Genomic DNA, 17,046 nt, shown 5'->3' with positions numbered 1-17,046 from the left:
ATGATACATTGATGAATGAGCTCTAAACATGGCTTTATTTTTTTTGTACTTAGAATTGAGATTATAAAATCTTATTTTGTGTACATTTCAGAAATTGAATAGAAATTCGGAATCAGATTCACTGTTCAATTTTTGAATTCATGTTCAGAATACAGCTTCAGAATGCAGATTTCGAGGAAGAATGACCTTAATGATTAAATTCTTATAAAAAAAAGAAACCAAAAAAGTGGATTCAAAGTTCATAAAAAAATTTAGCTTGAAAATAAGTTTTACAATCAACATAAAATTATTGAGGAATTCAAGAGAACTTGAGCTTGTGAATTAAATTTCCAGAATTCAAATTTTTAATAAATTTTTCTTGAGCACACAACTCAGCTGGAAAGCACAAATAAAATGTAGAATTTGAGTTAATTTTATAGATTTTGATTTATGGATAAAAAAAACTTTAATATTATTTTGAGAAAAATCATCCACAGGATTTTCATTATGGAATTGATTTTTTATGGAAAATTGGTGCTGTTGAAGAATCATGTACCTGATTTGTCACCTCAAAACTCTGCACAAAATTCTTAATTTTCTCGGTGTAGATTATTTGACGTTTTGAATATTTCAGCCGAATTTCAAACTATAATCATAAATTTGGTTCCAGTTTGCATCAAGCAAATTTGATCCGAAAAATTTTTATCTCTTCTCTTACTTTTTTTTTTGAAATTTGATTTATTTTCATCAAAACTCACAACTTAGTTAAGAAGATTGGGCTTGGTTGATCTGAGAACAGATTAAGTTTTTTTTAAAAAAATTGAAGGCTCGTGAAAAAAAATATGTTTTATGCTCAAATGAAATGAGTTTGATCTTCCAGACTCATAAACAAATTCAAAGATTTTAACCATCGATGAAAACGAATTCCATATTTTGTTACTAAAGATTTAATTAAAAAACTTTTGCTCACCTTTTAGGTTTAGAACCAATTTTCCAAAGTTACGATTCAATACGAAAACAATTGATGTAGAATTTCTTAAAAATGAAAAATTTAATTGTTACAAACATAATTTGTTTTAATTTTTTTTATTTTTGTTTTGTTGGGCAAAAAATCATAGATAAAAATCAGTCACCAAAACCCCCCCCATGAGTCGGTTCTTCCTACGGCCCTGCCCTACTATAGTTTTGCCATTTGTAGCCAACCTCATAGGGGCATATTACAGCAGTCTTCCCTCCTTGATACCTTTCATTCCATACCAGAAATTTTATTTCCGAACAGAGGAAAAGAAAAGGGAAAAATTGCACCCCATTTGTTTTCGGTCACACGTATCTACCGCCAACAAGTGCTACTGTGTGACGTCATACCATCGTGCTATCACTTCTGAATTGTGATGCTGGGTTGGGGCCAAAAAACAAAAAGCTTCCAGCGTAGTAATTTGGAACGCCAGCTTTACAGGAGCTACTTTTTATCGTGATGTAATATTTTAGAGGGTCTGTGTATGTATCTATGTGTTCGCTCAAAGCTCAACTTTTGCCAAGGACCTTATCTTGTAGGCTGTGTTTTGTTTTTATTTTCAAAAAAAAAAAAAAAAAAAAAATTAGCTACATTAGAAATGCGATTGTCGGATAAAGTATGGTTGTTGTTTCTTTGCTCGGTTTCAGTTTCTAGAAAAATCATGAATTCAATTTAAACTTTTGTTATCAGGTTGTTTCTTTCGTTTTTCTTGTTTAATTTAAATTATTGTAAATGTTACTATCGGAGAAATTACGCTTATTTGTTGCATGAAACTATTTTCCTGAGCAGTATTAAGTTTATTGTCAATTGTTTTTCTCTATTTCCATCCCCAGGTAAAAAGCTAGAACGGGGCATTTCTCGGGCAACGGAAAATGTGACGCTGGTTTCCCGGGCCCGGCAAGAGTTCGAGATGGACTTCCACACCCACTGCCACGAGCAGAACGAGAAGAATCTGAACTTCATTGACACGCCGGACTACACCTTCACCCTGCCGGATCTGACCAAGTATTCGGACGAGTTTCGGTAAGTTCCAGTAACCGTCCAGGGGGAAACGGAATATGTATTCTAATTTAATTTTTCGTTTGCAGAAAATTCCTCGAAAAAGATCTAATCGAAAGTTCGACCCTCAACTCGCTGGAAGCTACCAACCGGCTGAACTGGTGGTATGATTCCGGAGTGTGCCGGAAGCTGTGGCCGTTGGCCACCACAGGTAAGTGATACTAGTTCAAATTTGACCAGATATATGGGCCAAAACCGACACAAGAGTGTTCATACATGACAATATCAAATCACGTAATCGTTAACAACGTCGATAAATGTTATCGTTGTGATCCATTCAAGGCTATCATTTTGGTATGGAGGATTGAAAACGAATTTCTATGACGTTTTTCATGGGATAAACGGATATTTTTCACAAGTATCTAGCAAGTTTGCCACGTGTTACAGACTAAATGGTTGTATGAAAAATTTGTACCAGATTGGACCATGGGAAATGTTCGAGCAAAAAGCTTGAAGTTTGTATAGTATTTCAGCCAGTAAAGTCCATAGGGTTCTAGTTAGACGAACACATCAGTCACTCCGAGCTCGATGTTTTATTATTATTTATTTGGAGTCTTTGACCGTTCAAACATCGGATTTGATATGTTGAAGTCAAAGACAGATTGAGAGAATACATCAATTGCGGGCAATCAATAACGTTAGTTAAGATGTCGTACACGGAAACCCGTTGCAAGTACGTCATTTTTTGGCTCAAAGACGTCAATGACACAAGACCACCTTTCTCTCGGAATAAGGTAGTAAGCGTGCAGAATCTGGCCAGGACAATCTTTGCAATGCATAGCGGAGATTTTTTTTTCTTGACCCTCTCTATCCTTTCGATGTGAACGGATTGATAAGGTGCCCAAACAGGTGCAGCATATTCCAGGACACTTCGTACTCATGGGCAGAATACAGTTTTAAGGCAAAGGGGTCTTCAAAGCTCAGTGTATTTCGACAAAGAAATCCGAAAAAGGCAAACGATTTTGCATGTTGTCGAGAAATGTGGTGCGATCGAGAGCTTTTGATCGGAAGTAATTCCAAGATCTTTTATCGTTGAAACTGTTTCTAGTGTGGAGTCACTGAGCGTAGAGTCCAATACAATTGATGCTCTAGTCCTATGCATGTTGGAAACAACATCCACTTCCATCACTTGCGTATCACATCATAACAGTAATTTGTTGATGTACTCTTAAAGCACAATTGATGGAGTTGAGGGAGGTAGCTATATCGTTTATAAAAACGCAATGATAGGCGGTCCTGGTGACTACCTTGTGGAACACCAGATGGCATGTCGAAAACTATAAAGTGTGTTGAATCTTGAAAAATATATGTATCTCCAATCAATATTTGGATTTTCTTCGCTTTGTGAGGCGGAGCGCAGATCTAAAACCTAAATGAGAACGTGTCCACGGTTCAATGAGATATCGTGGAACTAGTTCACTACACGTAAATTGGTTGATATCCCCTTCTTCAGGGTTTTCCGGTTGTACCGTGAACGGCCCTAATTCTGCGCAGTTAAGGATTTTTCAAATGTTTTAAGTTATTAAAAATTTACCTTTCAATGAATTTCCTCAAAATTTCGTGTACAGTTGGGCAAACTAACAAATTTAACGGCAAAAATAATGAGAGCTCAACTTTGGAGCAAAAATGTGGATTATTTACAACATTTGAAAAAAAATCAAGTGGCCCTTATTCTGCGCATATGTCCCATATTCTGCGCACCCAAATAAAACCAATATACCATTCCGTACTTGTAAGACAAACATTGAATTTAATTAAAAAGTCCTAAAAACATGTTTTACGTTTAGTAAAGTATTGCAAATTATAAAAAATTGCCAATTCAAGCCTAGGATCTTTGAAGCTTATGTGACGATTTCTTTCACTATTTCTTACACTTGCTATACATATGTTACTTGCAGATGCTTACCCAATATTTCTTGACCGATCAAGTTCTTCGCCGGATCTGGTCAAATTAACTTGTTTGGTTGGTGTGCAGTGCACACTATTCCGACATGGAGGAGAAGTTCCGGCGGGCCACAAAATCGCCCCAGCTGGGGGCCCTACGCGCTGCTTCATTTGGTTTAATATCATTCAGTATCAGTTAGTTAACGAGTGTGAGTGAGCAGGTGAACCGAGAGAAGCTTCGCGTAGTTCCCCCGGCTTGGGCGATTTTGTGGCTCGCCGGAACTGCTTCTATACGTCGGAACAGTCTGTAAAGTTGGGACTGAACGATTAACACGCGAACGCGATAGAGAACGCAAATCAAGATTTTCTTTTTTTGTTTGTCAACAAAAGATATAGTTTCGAAGGGATTCCTAAGAAACTCCCAACAACTTTACGGATACAAAATCTTCATAAAACTTGTTAGAAAACTGTAATTGAAAGTCTCCTAACTCCCTGCATTCAATTCCTTGCAGCTTTAACATCAGTTAACTCCGGTGCTTTTCATTCTGCGCATTAGGAACATAAGTAAACAAATGGTGTCAAATTCTGCGCATTGGTAAAATCATTGTTTTGATTTGAAAAACCATTTTTTTCTCAAATTTTTTTCTCAAAATGTTGAGAATGATTTTATCTTTCACGTAAAGGCATTTCCAATGAGAAAATTCTGTTTAACACTGTTTCATTTGATCTTTTTGTTTTCCTAACACTTAAGCTGTACAGCTAACGGTGGCCATTTTTCAACGTTTGCTTCCTACATTTATTTTGATTTTTTCCATTTCTCGCGAACAATTCATCAGATTTCAAAATATTTGGAAGCATTTTGAAGATAAACAGTAACTGAAGAGTTTCAGCTGGTTTTATGGATATTTTGTTCATCACATCTTGAAATATTTCTGTTTGAATATGAAAATGCGCAGAGTTTGGGACTGCGCAGAATTAGGGCCGGTCACGGTACTTCGTCAGCAAAGTTCAACATAACGGGAGATTCCAGACCCGATCTTCGACGGTAAAGGTTTCTGTCGCCTGATGTCGGCATGGGTTTTTAGTATTTCTGGTAACTTGCAGCCGTCGTTTCGCTTTTTAACGAACAGCTGTAGAGTTCAGAGTTCCTCATTAGAAACCATGGTATTCTTCAACTTTTCTTCTTTTACCTGTTCTTGTTTTTGTCTCACTGGAACAGCTTAATGCTTTGGATCTTGTTCGTCTTGGTCTCTCAGGATCCGACGAAAAATCAATCTGTTAATTTGAGTTCACCCGCCAACTTAGTGATACTACGTCGAAGATTTCTCTAGACGCGCTTCTTGATGATATTCACCATGGTAGGTGTCACCACTTTAGCTCGACGTCCCCTACCGTATCGTTTTTGGCAGGATTCTTAAAACTCTAAGGCGATATAAAAAGAATTTACGCACACGTATATTGATTCCGTTTCTAAGCTCGATACTTGGCAATCACAGCACTACTTTACGGTCCGAGGCTCATTCTTCCGGATAACACATGATTACTAAAGTAAATGATACGTCCAGTAAATCCTGTAAATATGCAGGTTTTGTACGGAAGTCTTAAGAAAAATATGGTATCCATTCGAATTCAATTTTTATTTATAATGAAGTAAATTTTCAACACGCACTACGATGTCGTCCATGTTGACATGTCGTATTCTGGTCCCAAACCTGCCATAACCATATTCATCATGCGCTGGAAACTGTTTGGGTCTTTATTCAACCCGAGCGGTTGCTTAGTAATTTGAAATTGTTCTCTCGTTAAAAAGGTTGGAACTGTGCTATTGGAGATTTTTTAGGTGTGACAGAATTATTTATATTTGTGATTCTATTTTTTTTTTTTATTTTAACCATCGACCATGACGTAGTAGATAGAGCTCCAGTCTTTTATTCCCATGGTCAGAAGATCGAATCCTCATTCATCACATACTATAAAGATGAACTTTAAGATGAATATTTAGGACAACTGTAGAACTGATCTTTGAAAAAATAAAAAAAGCTGAAAATAAATTATAAAATTTTGCAGATAATGCCATATTTCCTCGATGCATTGCTGAACTTTATAAATATTGCAGTTTTTTTAAGAGTGAAATTCCAAACTAAAATAGTAAACTTGAATCAAATTCAAGCTCACTTTTTTTTCGAAAATAAATGTATTTTTATAGATGGTTTAAATGATTAAATTTGTTCAAACATTATGTTGTTGATTTCGGTAAATTAAGCAATTTTTTATGAGCATAGAATAAGTTTTTTTTCAATGAAATTGAAGGCTTTTAAAAAAAATTCTCTTGCTCAAATCAAAGCATCGATCAACCAGACTCCTGAGCAAATGCAAAGCCTTTAACCATCGATGAAAGTTGCTTCCCTTCTAAGATACTCATTATACAAATTATGCTTACCATTTTAAAGATTCTAGGACGTTCCCAGTTCTAAACCAAACTTTTAGGGCAACTGAACCCGTGGTCCAAACTGCCAAATTCCTACCAAAGTAACAGATGTCCGGCAAAGTGAGTCCTTCGTAATAAACGTAGCATAGAACTTTACAACTTTGCTATATCTTTTGAAAAATCGTTTTCGTTGTGATTTGAAGGATTAGAATATTTTACACGGAGGTAAAAATGTACTCACATGCATATTCTGAGAGAAAGTTTACCAATGAGGAAGCCATTTATTCACTATGCGCTGGAAACCATTTGGGTCTTTATTGAACCCGAACGGTTGTTTGGTAATTTGAAAGTGTTAACTCGTTAAAAAGGACATTCCTTTGGAATTAGGTTATTGGTGCTTTAGGTGTGACAGAATGATTTAGATATGTGTTTCTATTTTGTTATTTTAGCCATCGACCGTAACGTAGTAGGTAGAGCTCCAGTCTTTTATTACCATGGTCAGACGATAGAATCCTTTTTTGCGCAAAATGCAAGAACTTGCATGCTATGCCAAATGCCACTCATTCATCTTGTCTTAGGAAGATAAACGCTTAGGATAATTGTAATATGATCTTAATAGCCAGTTTCCCAGTTCTAGACCGAACGTTTAGGGCAACTAAATCCGTGGTGCCACGGAAGAGAAATCGTATCGATTTCTCTAGCGATTTTGCATCATTTTTTTTCATTAGTTGTTAACAGGGCTGCAAATTATCAGTGTCAGACAGCCAATGTCAGCCGACTTTGATACTGCTTTACATGTCTATGTCATGCGATGTCAATGTCATGACCAAGTTGAATGAACGACATAGTGCTTACTATGAGTTTTTCCTTTTTACAGCCAACAACTACATTTTTCAACTGTTTCTCAACTGATAACGTAAAATCGCTCCCAACACAACCAGAAAATGAAATAGAAAGACGACCGTATTTGTGATGCGAGTGGAGCGCAAAAATGTCATTCAATATTGACATTGCTAAATGACTGACATTGTAGCTTGGTCATTCAACTGGTAGACGACATTGATATTCTTTCGATGACATTGACTACTAGACGTTGATCGGGTAGAACGAAATTGACTGAAATTTATCAGCCTTGGTTGTTAACTCAGGTGGTAAATCCATTTTACGGATTGCATTCCAAGGTGCGGTGAGCCACCGCGTCCCCCCAGTTTCCTACTCTGGGTCCGTGTGTGCAATTGGACGATTCATGATACAATGCTAAGGAACACTGTACCCCCTATGCCATAAAGTCCACCTGGGGCCACTGATCTTTGTTCCCACCTCGAACTGTTTGACACACTTTGCTTCAATAGTGGGAGGTCAATTCGCTCTAGTGCGCTAAAAGGCAATACTCGTTTCCGAATCCTCTGTCGGCAATACCTCATTCTAACACAATTCGATGCGCAGCCCCTCCTCTGACGAGCTAGGACCCGACATTTCATCGTGTGAATGAGGTCCCCATGTAGCGCTACTACAAGCTTTGTGGATCTAGTCCAGGAAGTTCAGAAACACGAAGCGAGTTGTCGACGACGCTTTCTCTGTTCGAACACGCGGGTCAGGGGGGTAAGCCTCCTAAGCCACGTGTAGGACTCAGACTCCTCCGAACTCACAAGTAGTGTTGACTTAAGTCACCACTCAGCGCAACTACTCACTCTTCAAGTCGGGTGCTTTACTCCCCGAAGCGCAGATCGAACGTGTCGAACCCTGACAACTCCGGCAAATTGTGCCTCTCAGACACTGACGTGTAAAACACGTCCCTAAGTGATCGGCCCACCATTTGGCCACCACTTTGCGCATCTACTCATTTTGCAAGTCGGGTCTAAACCCACCGAAACGCAAAACGAATTGGCGATCGCTCCCCCTCCGGTCACATCCGCATTTCAGGGCCATGACCCCCCGAACGCGTGTTGGACCCTCACGCTCACACCCAAGTACTGGTACCTAAGTACCCGGGTGCACCACTTCTTCCGCGCGGGTTTGGCAGACCCGTCGACAGCCTCTAGTGGGTTTGGTGGTAGTTATCTTGGCCGTACATCTGCAATACGCCGGACTTGCAGACACGTTTCCACTCTGCACCACGGGGAGGTGGAACTACGTCGCAGAGCCATCATTTGCATCATCTCATCGATAGAGAGGAACACACCTCATGCGTGTCTCGGGTGAGTGCTACGAAATGTGAGTAGAAATGGTTAGACCCGCCCCAAGAGAGCACGTTTCGAATTGTGCTTGTGTGTTCCTATCGTGCGTGACGTGTGTGTTCGACTCAGATGTGCCGACGCTTGCCGAATGATTTTCGTTACAGTGGTGTTGATTTACTGATTTACTACGCAATTTCCCAAATCAATGCTTTTTGGATTACCCCTTCAGAAACCGTTACCCGCATTTTTATCGTTTGTATGATTCATACTTTTTTCCCGCAGCGTACAAATACAGAAAAATATAGAAAAACAATTAAATTTGTATTTACTGATCTAATCCGTAGTTTTCGGAAAATCACACCGCACCACACGAGGGTACGTCTGGAACTGATAATGCTTTGCTTGCACACCGTTTATTCGAAACGAATAACTCGGTGAGGTAATAATATGAATAATATCAAACGAGCAGCCGTCCCCCGTCGGCCCAGTTAAGTTCTTCAGAAAAATGCTCTCAAGTCGAACAAGAAGAAATTTTTTTTTTGTTTCGATTATAGTCGTTTTATCATCTTTATGGCATTCGCGACTTTATCAACGGTGCAGTTGGCGGATCGTTATTGAAAAACTTACCCGGTACAACTGTGTTCGATATTTGCTCTTGGGCTCGAACTCGCGGACATCGGCTCGGGAGACAATAGACTTGCCAACTGAGCTATATCACAAGCCCTACAAGAAGAAATATCGGCCTCGGCGTGCGCGAGTGTCGCCGAAATATAACCGTTTTATCCTAAGTCGGGATACCCATTACTCAGTTTTGTGAATTCTCTGTCGATTTTTGAGAGAGCGCGCTTACTGGGTAGATGCTGCATATCGCTGAAGTTCACCATCGATGTTAGGCATCGCTGCTATAACAGGCCTGCCTGTACCTAAGCATCGATGAGGTGATAGTAATTCACTTTGGCATTATGTGGTTTCCACATGAACTTCCGACGGGAATCACCTACCACATCAGGAGCACGTCTTACTTGTAGGCCTGTCAGCAATCAAAAGATTACGACGCAACGATGAGCTCTCGTGGATTGGTATATATTTAATGGAACGTTGTCAGCACTTATTTAGCTACTTTATTATTGAGCTACTTTCTAACTAGGGGTACTCACATCGAGGAACTTCCGACGGGAATCACCCAGCACATCAGGAGCACGTCTTACCTGCAGGCCTGTCAGCAATCGAAAGAGGGCGACGCAACGATGAGTGAGCTCTCGTGGAATGATATTATGTGTTGCCAGAATATATTTATTGAAACGTTGTCAGTACATATTGAGCTACTTTCTAACGAGGAGTACTCACATACTCACATCTCCCTTCAAGAGGTTTTGTAAACCTACCATAGTCGACTTTTTTTTACAAAGATCCGGTAAAGCGAGTCCCTCATAATAAACGTAGCATAGAATTTCACGACTTAGAGTTGTGATTTAGAGGGTTGGAATATTTTACACGGAGGTAAAAATGTACTTACATGCATATTTTGAGAGAAAGTTCGCCATCGGCGAATCCATGTGGGTTTTAATTGATGCGATTTAGCCAAGTGCTTTGTAAGAAAATGTGTCAGTTATGAATCTCAATCCGTGAATTTTATTCTACTGCATACCAATGTCAGATCTTCTTAATATTATTTGACATCTGTTGAATGATAAGCGGAAATACCTCCAACGGTATCGTTGGATTCGAAAATTTTCTTTATCACATTTAGTATTAACCTAGTTGCAATTTTTCCACTGTTTGTTGAAAAATTTACTCATCGTTAGTTATGTTAATTAGTAATCGGCCTTATCGTTAAAAGTGATGTCTTTTTTTTGTAAGAATATTTCAAGATTTTGAAATTTTATAAACGGATAGAAAGTTAAGAGAAATAAAAGATGGTAGAAATGATCGTGTAGAATTTTACTAGGAGCATTTTTCATCATATACCCCAAGGTACATCATTTCTCCTTTCTATCCGTCTATAAATTTTCATAATCTTGAAATGTTTTTAATAAAAAGGACATCACTTTCACCGATAAGGTCGATAAACTGATTAACAAACAAATCGTTTTCTTAAAAACAAACGGGATTTCATCACCTAATCTTTCAATCTTGTAGGCGACGGCAACTGTCTGCTGCACGCCGCTTCGCTAGCGATGTGGGGCTTCCACGACCGGAGGCTAACGTTGCGCCGAACGCTGCACGATATCCTCTCGAAGGAGGAGTTCCGGGACGCGTTGTATCGACGGTGGCGATTTCAGCAGACCCGACTTAATCGGCAGGCCGGCTTTGTGTTCAACGAAACCGAATGGGCCCGAGAGTGGGAGGAGATCGTGGCGAATGCATCCCCGGAACCGAGACGGAATCTCAAATGTGCGTCTAGACGGAGGTCTCTGTTGATGGAGAAGAGTTTGGATGGAGCTGGGACCGATGACGAGAGTGCGACCTATGAGAGTTTGGAGGAGATTCACGTGCTGGCGTTGGCGCATATCTTGAGGAGGACGATCATTGTGGTGTCGGATGTATTCTTGAGGGACATGAATGGGGAAGCGTTTTCGCCGATTCCTTTCGGGGGAGTTTATATGCCATTTGAGGTGCCATCGCAGGAGTGTCATCGGGCGCCGTTGTTGTTGGCGTATGATATGGCGCATTTTTCGGCCTTGGTCGCGATGGAGGTACCCGGAGACTATCCGCCCGCTTTGATTCCGCTGGTGGATGCTAGCAATCAACTGCTACCGATTCAGTTCTGTATCGATCCGGGGAAGGATTTCGACTGGCGGGAGTATGATGGAAGTGATGGGAATTGGATTCTGACGGACAGGGAGCATGTGGCGCTGTTGAAGGAGTATCTGGATATTGTGTACGCACCGACGGCGGATAGCCCGGACGATGACATTTACGACGACTACTCGGATGAAGAGTACGAGAAGAAAATTGCCGACGGGGAGATTGTGTTTTCGGATGAGAATCACAATAGCGGTATGAGTTCTACAGGGAATTTGACGGCGATGACGGCATCGAGTCAATCGCTTTCGGGACCGACGAGTTCCAGCAGTAATGGGAAGAGTAAGGCGGCCAAGCAGTTGCAGAGTGTGGCGAAGCAGTTTGGAAGCATTGGAAAGAGTGTGAGTAAGAAGCTGAAGAAGAATATTGGGTCGATAACGCGTATTGGGAGCAAAAGTGGGCAGCATAAAAAGTCAAGTATTTCTTCCGGGAAGTCATCGCGAGGTGATTATCCAAAGTTTAGGATACTGTGTGCCACGCTGAGAGCTCGAAGGCACGAGTACCAGGAAGAGATGATAAAGAATTATTTGGAGTGTGCTCAAGAGCGGTTTTTGGAAGTTGAGCGTTTGAAGGAGCGACGAGAGCTTGAGAAAATCAGCAAATATGTCGACTCTGGAGCGGATGTTTGTGATTACGGTGGAACCGATAATGGGACAGATCTTGTAAATTGTATAAACGCCGGATGTCTGAATTATGGGACTGTGTCCACAAGTTACATGTGTTTGGAATGTTATGACACTCAGCGGAAGCGAGAATCTCAATCGTGCAATGCGAACGATTACATGCCTCGTTATGGGACCGGTAAGTCCAAGTTCTATACTCAAGCCGACATGGAAAGTCATAATCGAATTCAACGACTTCCTTCTGTGCGACGACTCCATGAACTGGACCAGACTCTCTACCTATCTCGGTCAACATTTTACAATGACAAAAGAGCGGAACCTCTAACTTCAAACGCGGTACAACCCTCGTCCGCGTATCGGCATGGCTTCAGTCCGACAGATCGTAGTTCTCTGCCGCCACGAGCATCCAACAACCACTCTCCGGAATATTCAAACTGTGCCAAACCCATTCCTTCGGCTTCGGCCGTATCCGGTGGAATCGTTGCCACAGTTTACTCCCCTGGCAATACCATCCTCAATCGGACGCCTTCGATCGGCGGAGGAATGTGCGTCGCGTTGCCACCACCCGGAACGTCGTCAGCCTCCAGTTTCGCCAATCCACAACAACAACAACAACAGCAGCTTCCCAGTGCATCTTCCTCCTCCGGCATGTCTTCGTCATCGTCTTCCGGTTCCAACAACTCCGAAACACTTCTAAGCAGACAGCAGCATCCGTCGCAGTCTTCGCCTCCGGGTTCGAACGGATCAACCGGACCGATTGGAAGCAGTCACTACGGGCGCAATCAGATGTGCCGCACCGAGGGCTGTAAATTTTACGGCAGCATCAATACCAACTTCTATTGCTCCAAGTGCTCGGAATACAACATCTAAAATATTAAAACACGGCTAGAAGCAACTGTTTCTGTTCTCTACGATCTACTTACATATAAGTACCCATATATTTCTTACCTACACGGATTACTAATCTACTTTGTACATAGGCCGCACTCTGTAAAGACGTTTCATTTATCACAAGCAAGCTTCTACATCACGCCCAAAACTGTTAAGAGAAGGAAGAAAGTTTAAAATTTATAACACATTCACACGAGGTATCGAAAGGTTAAACGAATGTTTGTGATATTTGCGTTCGATTAGGTTGTTGTTACTGCAGACCGATTGTTGAAGTTTTATTTTCCGCAGTTTGTTGAAACAGAACTTACGGATTCGATACCAATTCGCAATTGTTATTAATCAAACTGGTTAATTTGCTAAGTTCCTGCTGACTAGATTAAGTTGAAAAAGTGAAGAAAAAACAGCAACAGAGCTTTCCCTTCCGTAGATTGAAAACTATTTAACGTAAAATGACATTGAGAAGAACGACGAAGTGAACTAAAGATAGTAGACAAGTGTTGTTAGGAATGAAGATTTGTTTTTGATTTGTAAGATTTCAGAATCTAATATTTTCTTCCTATTATTCAATTATTAAGTTGTCGAACTCCGTTGAGTTCAATTGCTCATTTGCTTCAATTTTCTGTTACTCTGAGTTTTCAAAATATTACATGCAGATTAAGGATTTTAAATTGAATTAAAAATTAAAAATTGAGAATTCAGATTCTTAATTCCTTCTGATCATTTTGGATTTCAATTTCAGTTTTCTTATTTGAGAATTTCGAATTCAAAACTAAGTATTGAGAATTCAGATTTAAGTTCAGAAATCAGAATCTTGAAAAAAAAGTTTAAAATTGAGATTCTAAACTTATAATTTAGAGTTTGGAGTCGAAAAAAAAATTAAAAGTAAAAACTCAGGATTGAGATTTAAGTATTATCAATTAGAATTGAAAAATCAGAACTGAGATTTTAAAATTGAAAAATCATTATTAAGAACTCAGATTCGAGAATTAAGAATTGAGAACTCTGAATAGGGAACATTGAACTTAGTTTGCAGAAAAGACACTAAAGAAATCAGGATTCTGATTTGAGGATTCAGAATTCAAAATTGAGACTTTCGGATTCAGAAACGAGATATTTCGCAGAGAATTTATAATTGAGAACTTCAAATTGAGAACTCTGAATTGAGAATTGGAACTCATGGTTGGAAATTTTGAACTCAGAGTTGAGAACTCAAAATTTAGGGTTTTTGAATTGAGTTCAGAAGCAGCAATTGAAAACTTAAATTTGAGTACCGAAATATTTCGGTTCAAGATTGAGAAAAATTGAGAGATTGATTATTCAATATTGATAACTCAAAAATTCAGAATTAAGAACTCAGATTTAAGAATTCTGAACTACGAACGCAGATTTGAGAATTCAAAACTGAGAACTTGTGAATTGTGGATATGAAATGTGATTAAAATTTTTAGAATAATTGAGGATCAATCCAGATTTGCTAAATCAGAACTGGAACTGAAACGAATTTCATTTGAAAAATCAAATATGAGAATTGAGAACTTAGATTTTAGTGCAAATCACAGAATCAAAATCCGTAATTAACTAAATTAAAAATTTCAACTCAAAATTGATATTTCAAACTCAGAGTTGAGAATAAAATTTTCAGAACTAAGAACCGAGAATATGGAGTTGTAAACTAAGATTTGAGAATAAAGAAATCAGAATAGAGAGTCCAGAGTTGTGAATTCAGAAAATTAACAATTTTTCATGATTTGTTTCAAAATTCATATTCAGTTTTATGATTCGAATGGATCAGAATGTGATCAACCAGATTTTTTTAATGTTCGGAGAATTTTTTTTTTTTGAAAAACTCTTTAAAGTTTCTTATCTGTTCCAAGAAAAAACTCGCCACGGGCAGTGATATTTCAGCCTCTAAAAATGCAGTAGAAATGAATAAAAAAAAGCATACCGTAACGAAAGAACTTACTATAACTGGTTTCAAGCGCTGTAAAATCTATCGGCAACGCAACAGGACCTGTTCAAATGTAGTATGTACTCACCAGTTGCTCGATTCTATCCGTTGTTGTTAGTTGAAACTACGTAGCAAGAGAGAAAAAAAAAGAGGAGAGTGAAGCAATGAATGTGAAATAGAGTTGGAGTCTTTCAAACTTATCCCTTGAAAAAATAATGACAAATTTAACAAATCCAAAAGTCAGAATTTGTACAGTTACATATCGCAAAGTTGAAGGAAAAAAAAGAAAAATAAAAATAAATCAAACTAAAGGAAAACGCTTGAAGTTGGAGGCTGTGGAAAGTTTAAAAAAAAAAAAGATTGGTGTACCAAAAACAGAGAAAACAAAAACTGTAAACATTAAACGAAATTTGCTTCAAAAGCTATACTTAAAAATTTATAGATCTACTACAAGAGAGAAAAAAAAACAAACAAACCTTAAGGCTGCTAACATACAAAAAGATTAAACTGAAAATGAGAGGAATCTGTAAATGTTTAACGAGATCGATTCGGGAGAGCGACAGAAAGCGAAAAAGCGGGGTACACAATGCCAAAAACAGGTTAAAAAGTAACGAACGAATGTGTTTGTGTCAAAGATGAAATTCGAAATATCGAGTTGTGAATTGAAATTGTATGTGTGTGCATTTCGTGGATGTGCGTGATTTTAGCTGTAAGCGTTTTTGTTTGCCTTTTAAAACATTCATCATATTAATCACTAATATTATTGAACGAAATTCATCAGCATAGATTATGAACCAAATAAACCAACTAAGCTTTGTTTAATTTGTAGCGTTGTACTTAACTTTAGATTCCTAGTCGCATTTTGTTTCGTTAGTTTTTTTTTTTTCAATAAACGTAAACCAAGTAGTCTCCCGAAGTTTTGCGAACAAACCTTAAACTACAGAACGAAACGCTTGATGTGGAATACATTCTGTTGAATCAGTCATCTGTTATAACTGTTACTACTGAAGTTGGAAAACAAAACATTATTCTCGTTAACAGAACTCAAACAAAGCAGATGAACTATGAAATAGAGTAACGCCCTCACATTAAATCAATATTTCCTCATGTTCTAAATTTATTTACGTTTTCATTTGTCTAAACTTGACTTATTTTCTTCACAATTGTGGACAAAGCTAGAATCAAACTAACTAATAGAGCTGAAATAAGACAGACAGAGAGATATTTAGTGGAAAGAGGAGTAGATAAACAAAAAACACACTGTTACAGTCTACTGAATCTTAAGTGATATGCGGAGCTATTACATGGAAACAAAAAGGGAAAACAATACAGAGAAACACAGAGTAAACAGAAGAAAAAAAATACGTTTAAATGAAATGAAAATAAGACGAAAAAAAAAGGAAAAACGTAACTTATACATTACTAAGAAACTAAGAGAAAAAAAAAACAAAGAATAGAATATATATTTATTGTATTTCGAAATCGGCGCGTATGATGATGCGAGTCAGAATGGAAGAAAACTGTTGTTGACCAAAGGAGATACGGAAAGTGTGTGCAGTTCATTTTAAGAGACGAAGGAAGAGAAGAAATAAAAAACCAACTAAAACAAAAAATCTGCTGAAAGTGATGGAAGCTAGTGAGTGTGAAACTGAATTAAATGATTGACTCAATTACACACGAACATACAGGTGGACACAACCTTATTGTAGAAATGTGTTGAGCTACCAAAAAAAAAAACAGAAGAAAAATAATACAAACAAAACATACAATTTATGTATATGTGCGAAACAAAGAAGGATATATGGCGAATAAAAACAAAAATCGATTGAGCGACACGATGTGATATTGATGAAATCAAAACTGAAAATTCGACTGATGTTGTGTTTTTTTATTGAATGGAATCCGAAAGCATTTATGAGGAGAACAAATGACAATTCGTGGTAATGTAAAAATGAAAGAAAAATTAGTGATATTCTATTTTTTGTGGCTCCTGAGACTGTATCCGGGTTGGTGGATCCAGAGAGCTTCAATTAAAACTTTGAAGTGAGGTAAGTTTAAGATGTTCCAGATTCTTAAAAACGTTTTTGCAGCTGTAGGAAGAAATTTATTGAAAAATCTTCTAAAAGCTTCAAGATTTTATTACGGTTAAGAATATCTTGGATATCGAGTGAAAGGAATAAATTTTCAAAAACCTCAATATCAACCGAAGATCTAAAGTTACTTGTGATTGAAAAAAA

The 17,046-nt window shown here is 38.3% G+C and overlaps 1 protein-coding gene across 12 annotated transcripts in view; it reads left to right on the top strand.

The window, feature by feature from the left end:
- The window catches only part of LOC129749939 (OTU domain-containing protein 7B-like), a 109,419-nt gene extending 92,743 nt beyond the window's left edge, over window positions 1–16,676 (top strand). For all 12 annotated transcript variants that reach the window (XM_055745085.1, XM_055745084.1, XM_055745083.1 and 9 more), the window contains 3 exons: window positions 1,828–2,017; window positions 2,083–2,204; window positions 10,682–16,676. In XM_055745085.1, the coding sequence (XP_055601060.1) occupies window positions 1,828–2,017; window positions 2,083–2,204; window positions 10,682–12,840 (2,471 nt within the window). In that variant the 3' untranslated portion in view covers window positions 12,841–16,676. The remainder of the gene's footprint in view (window positions 1–1,827; window positions 2,018–2,082; window positions 2,205–10,681) is intronic.
- The last annotated feature ends 370 nt before the right edge of the window (window positions 16,677–17,046 follow it).

The sequence above is a fragment of the Uranotaenia lowii genome, chromosome 2 (genome assembly GCF_029784155.1).
Source record: "Uranotaenia lowii strain MFRU-FL chromosome 2, ASM2978415v1, whole genome shotgun sequence".
Taxonomy (NCBI): Eukaryota; Metazoa; Arthropoda; class Insecta; order Diptera; family Culicidae; genus Uranotaenia; species Uranotaenia lowii.
This window is presented reverse-complemented; position numbering and strand designations above follow the sequence as displayed.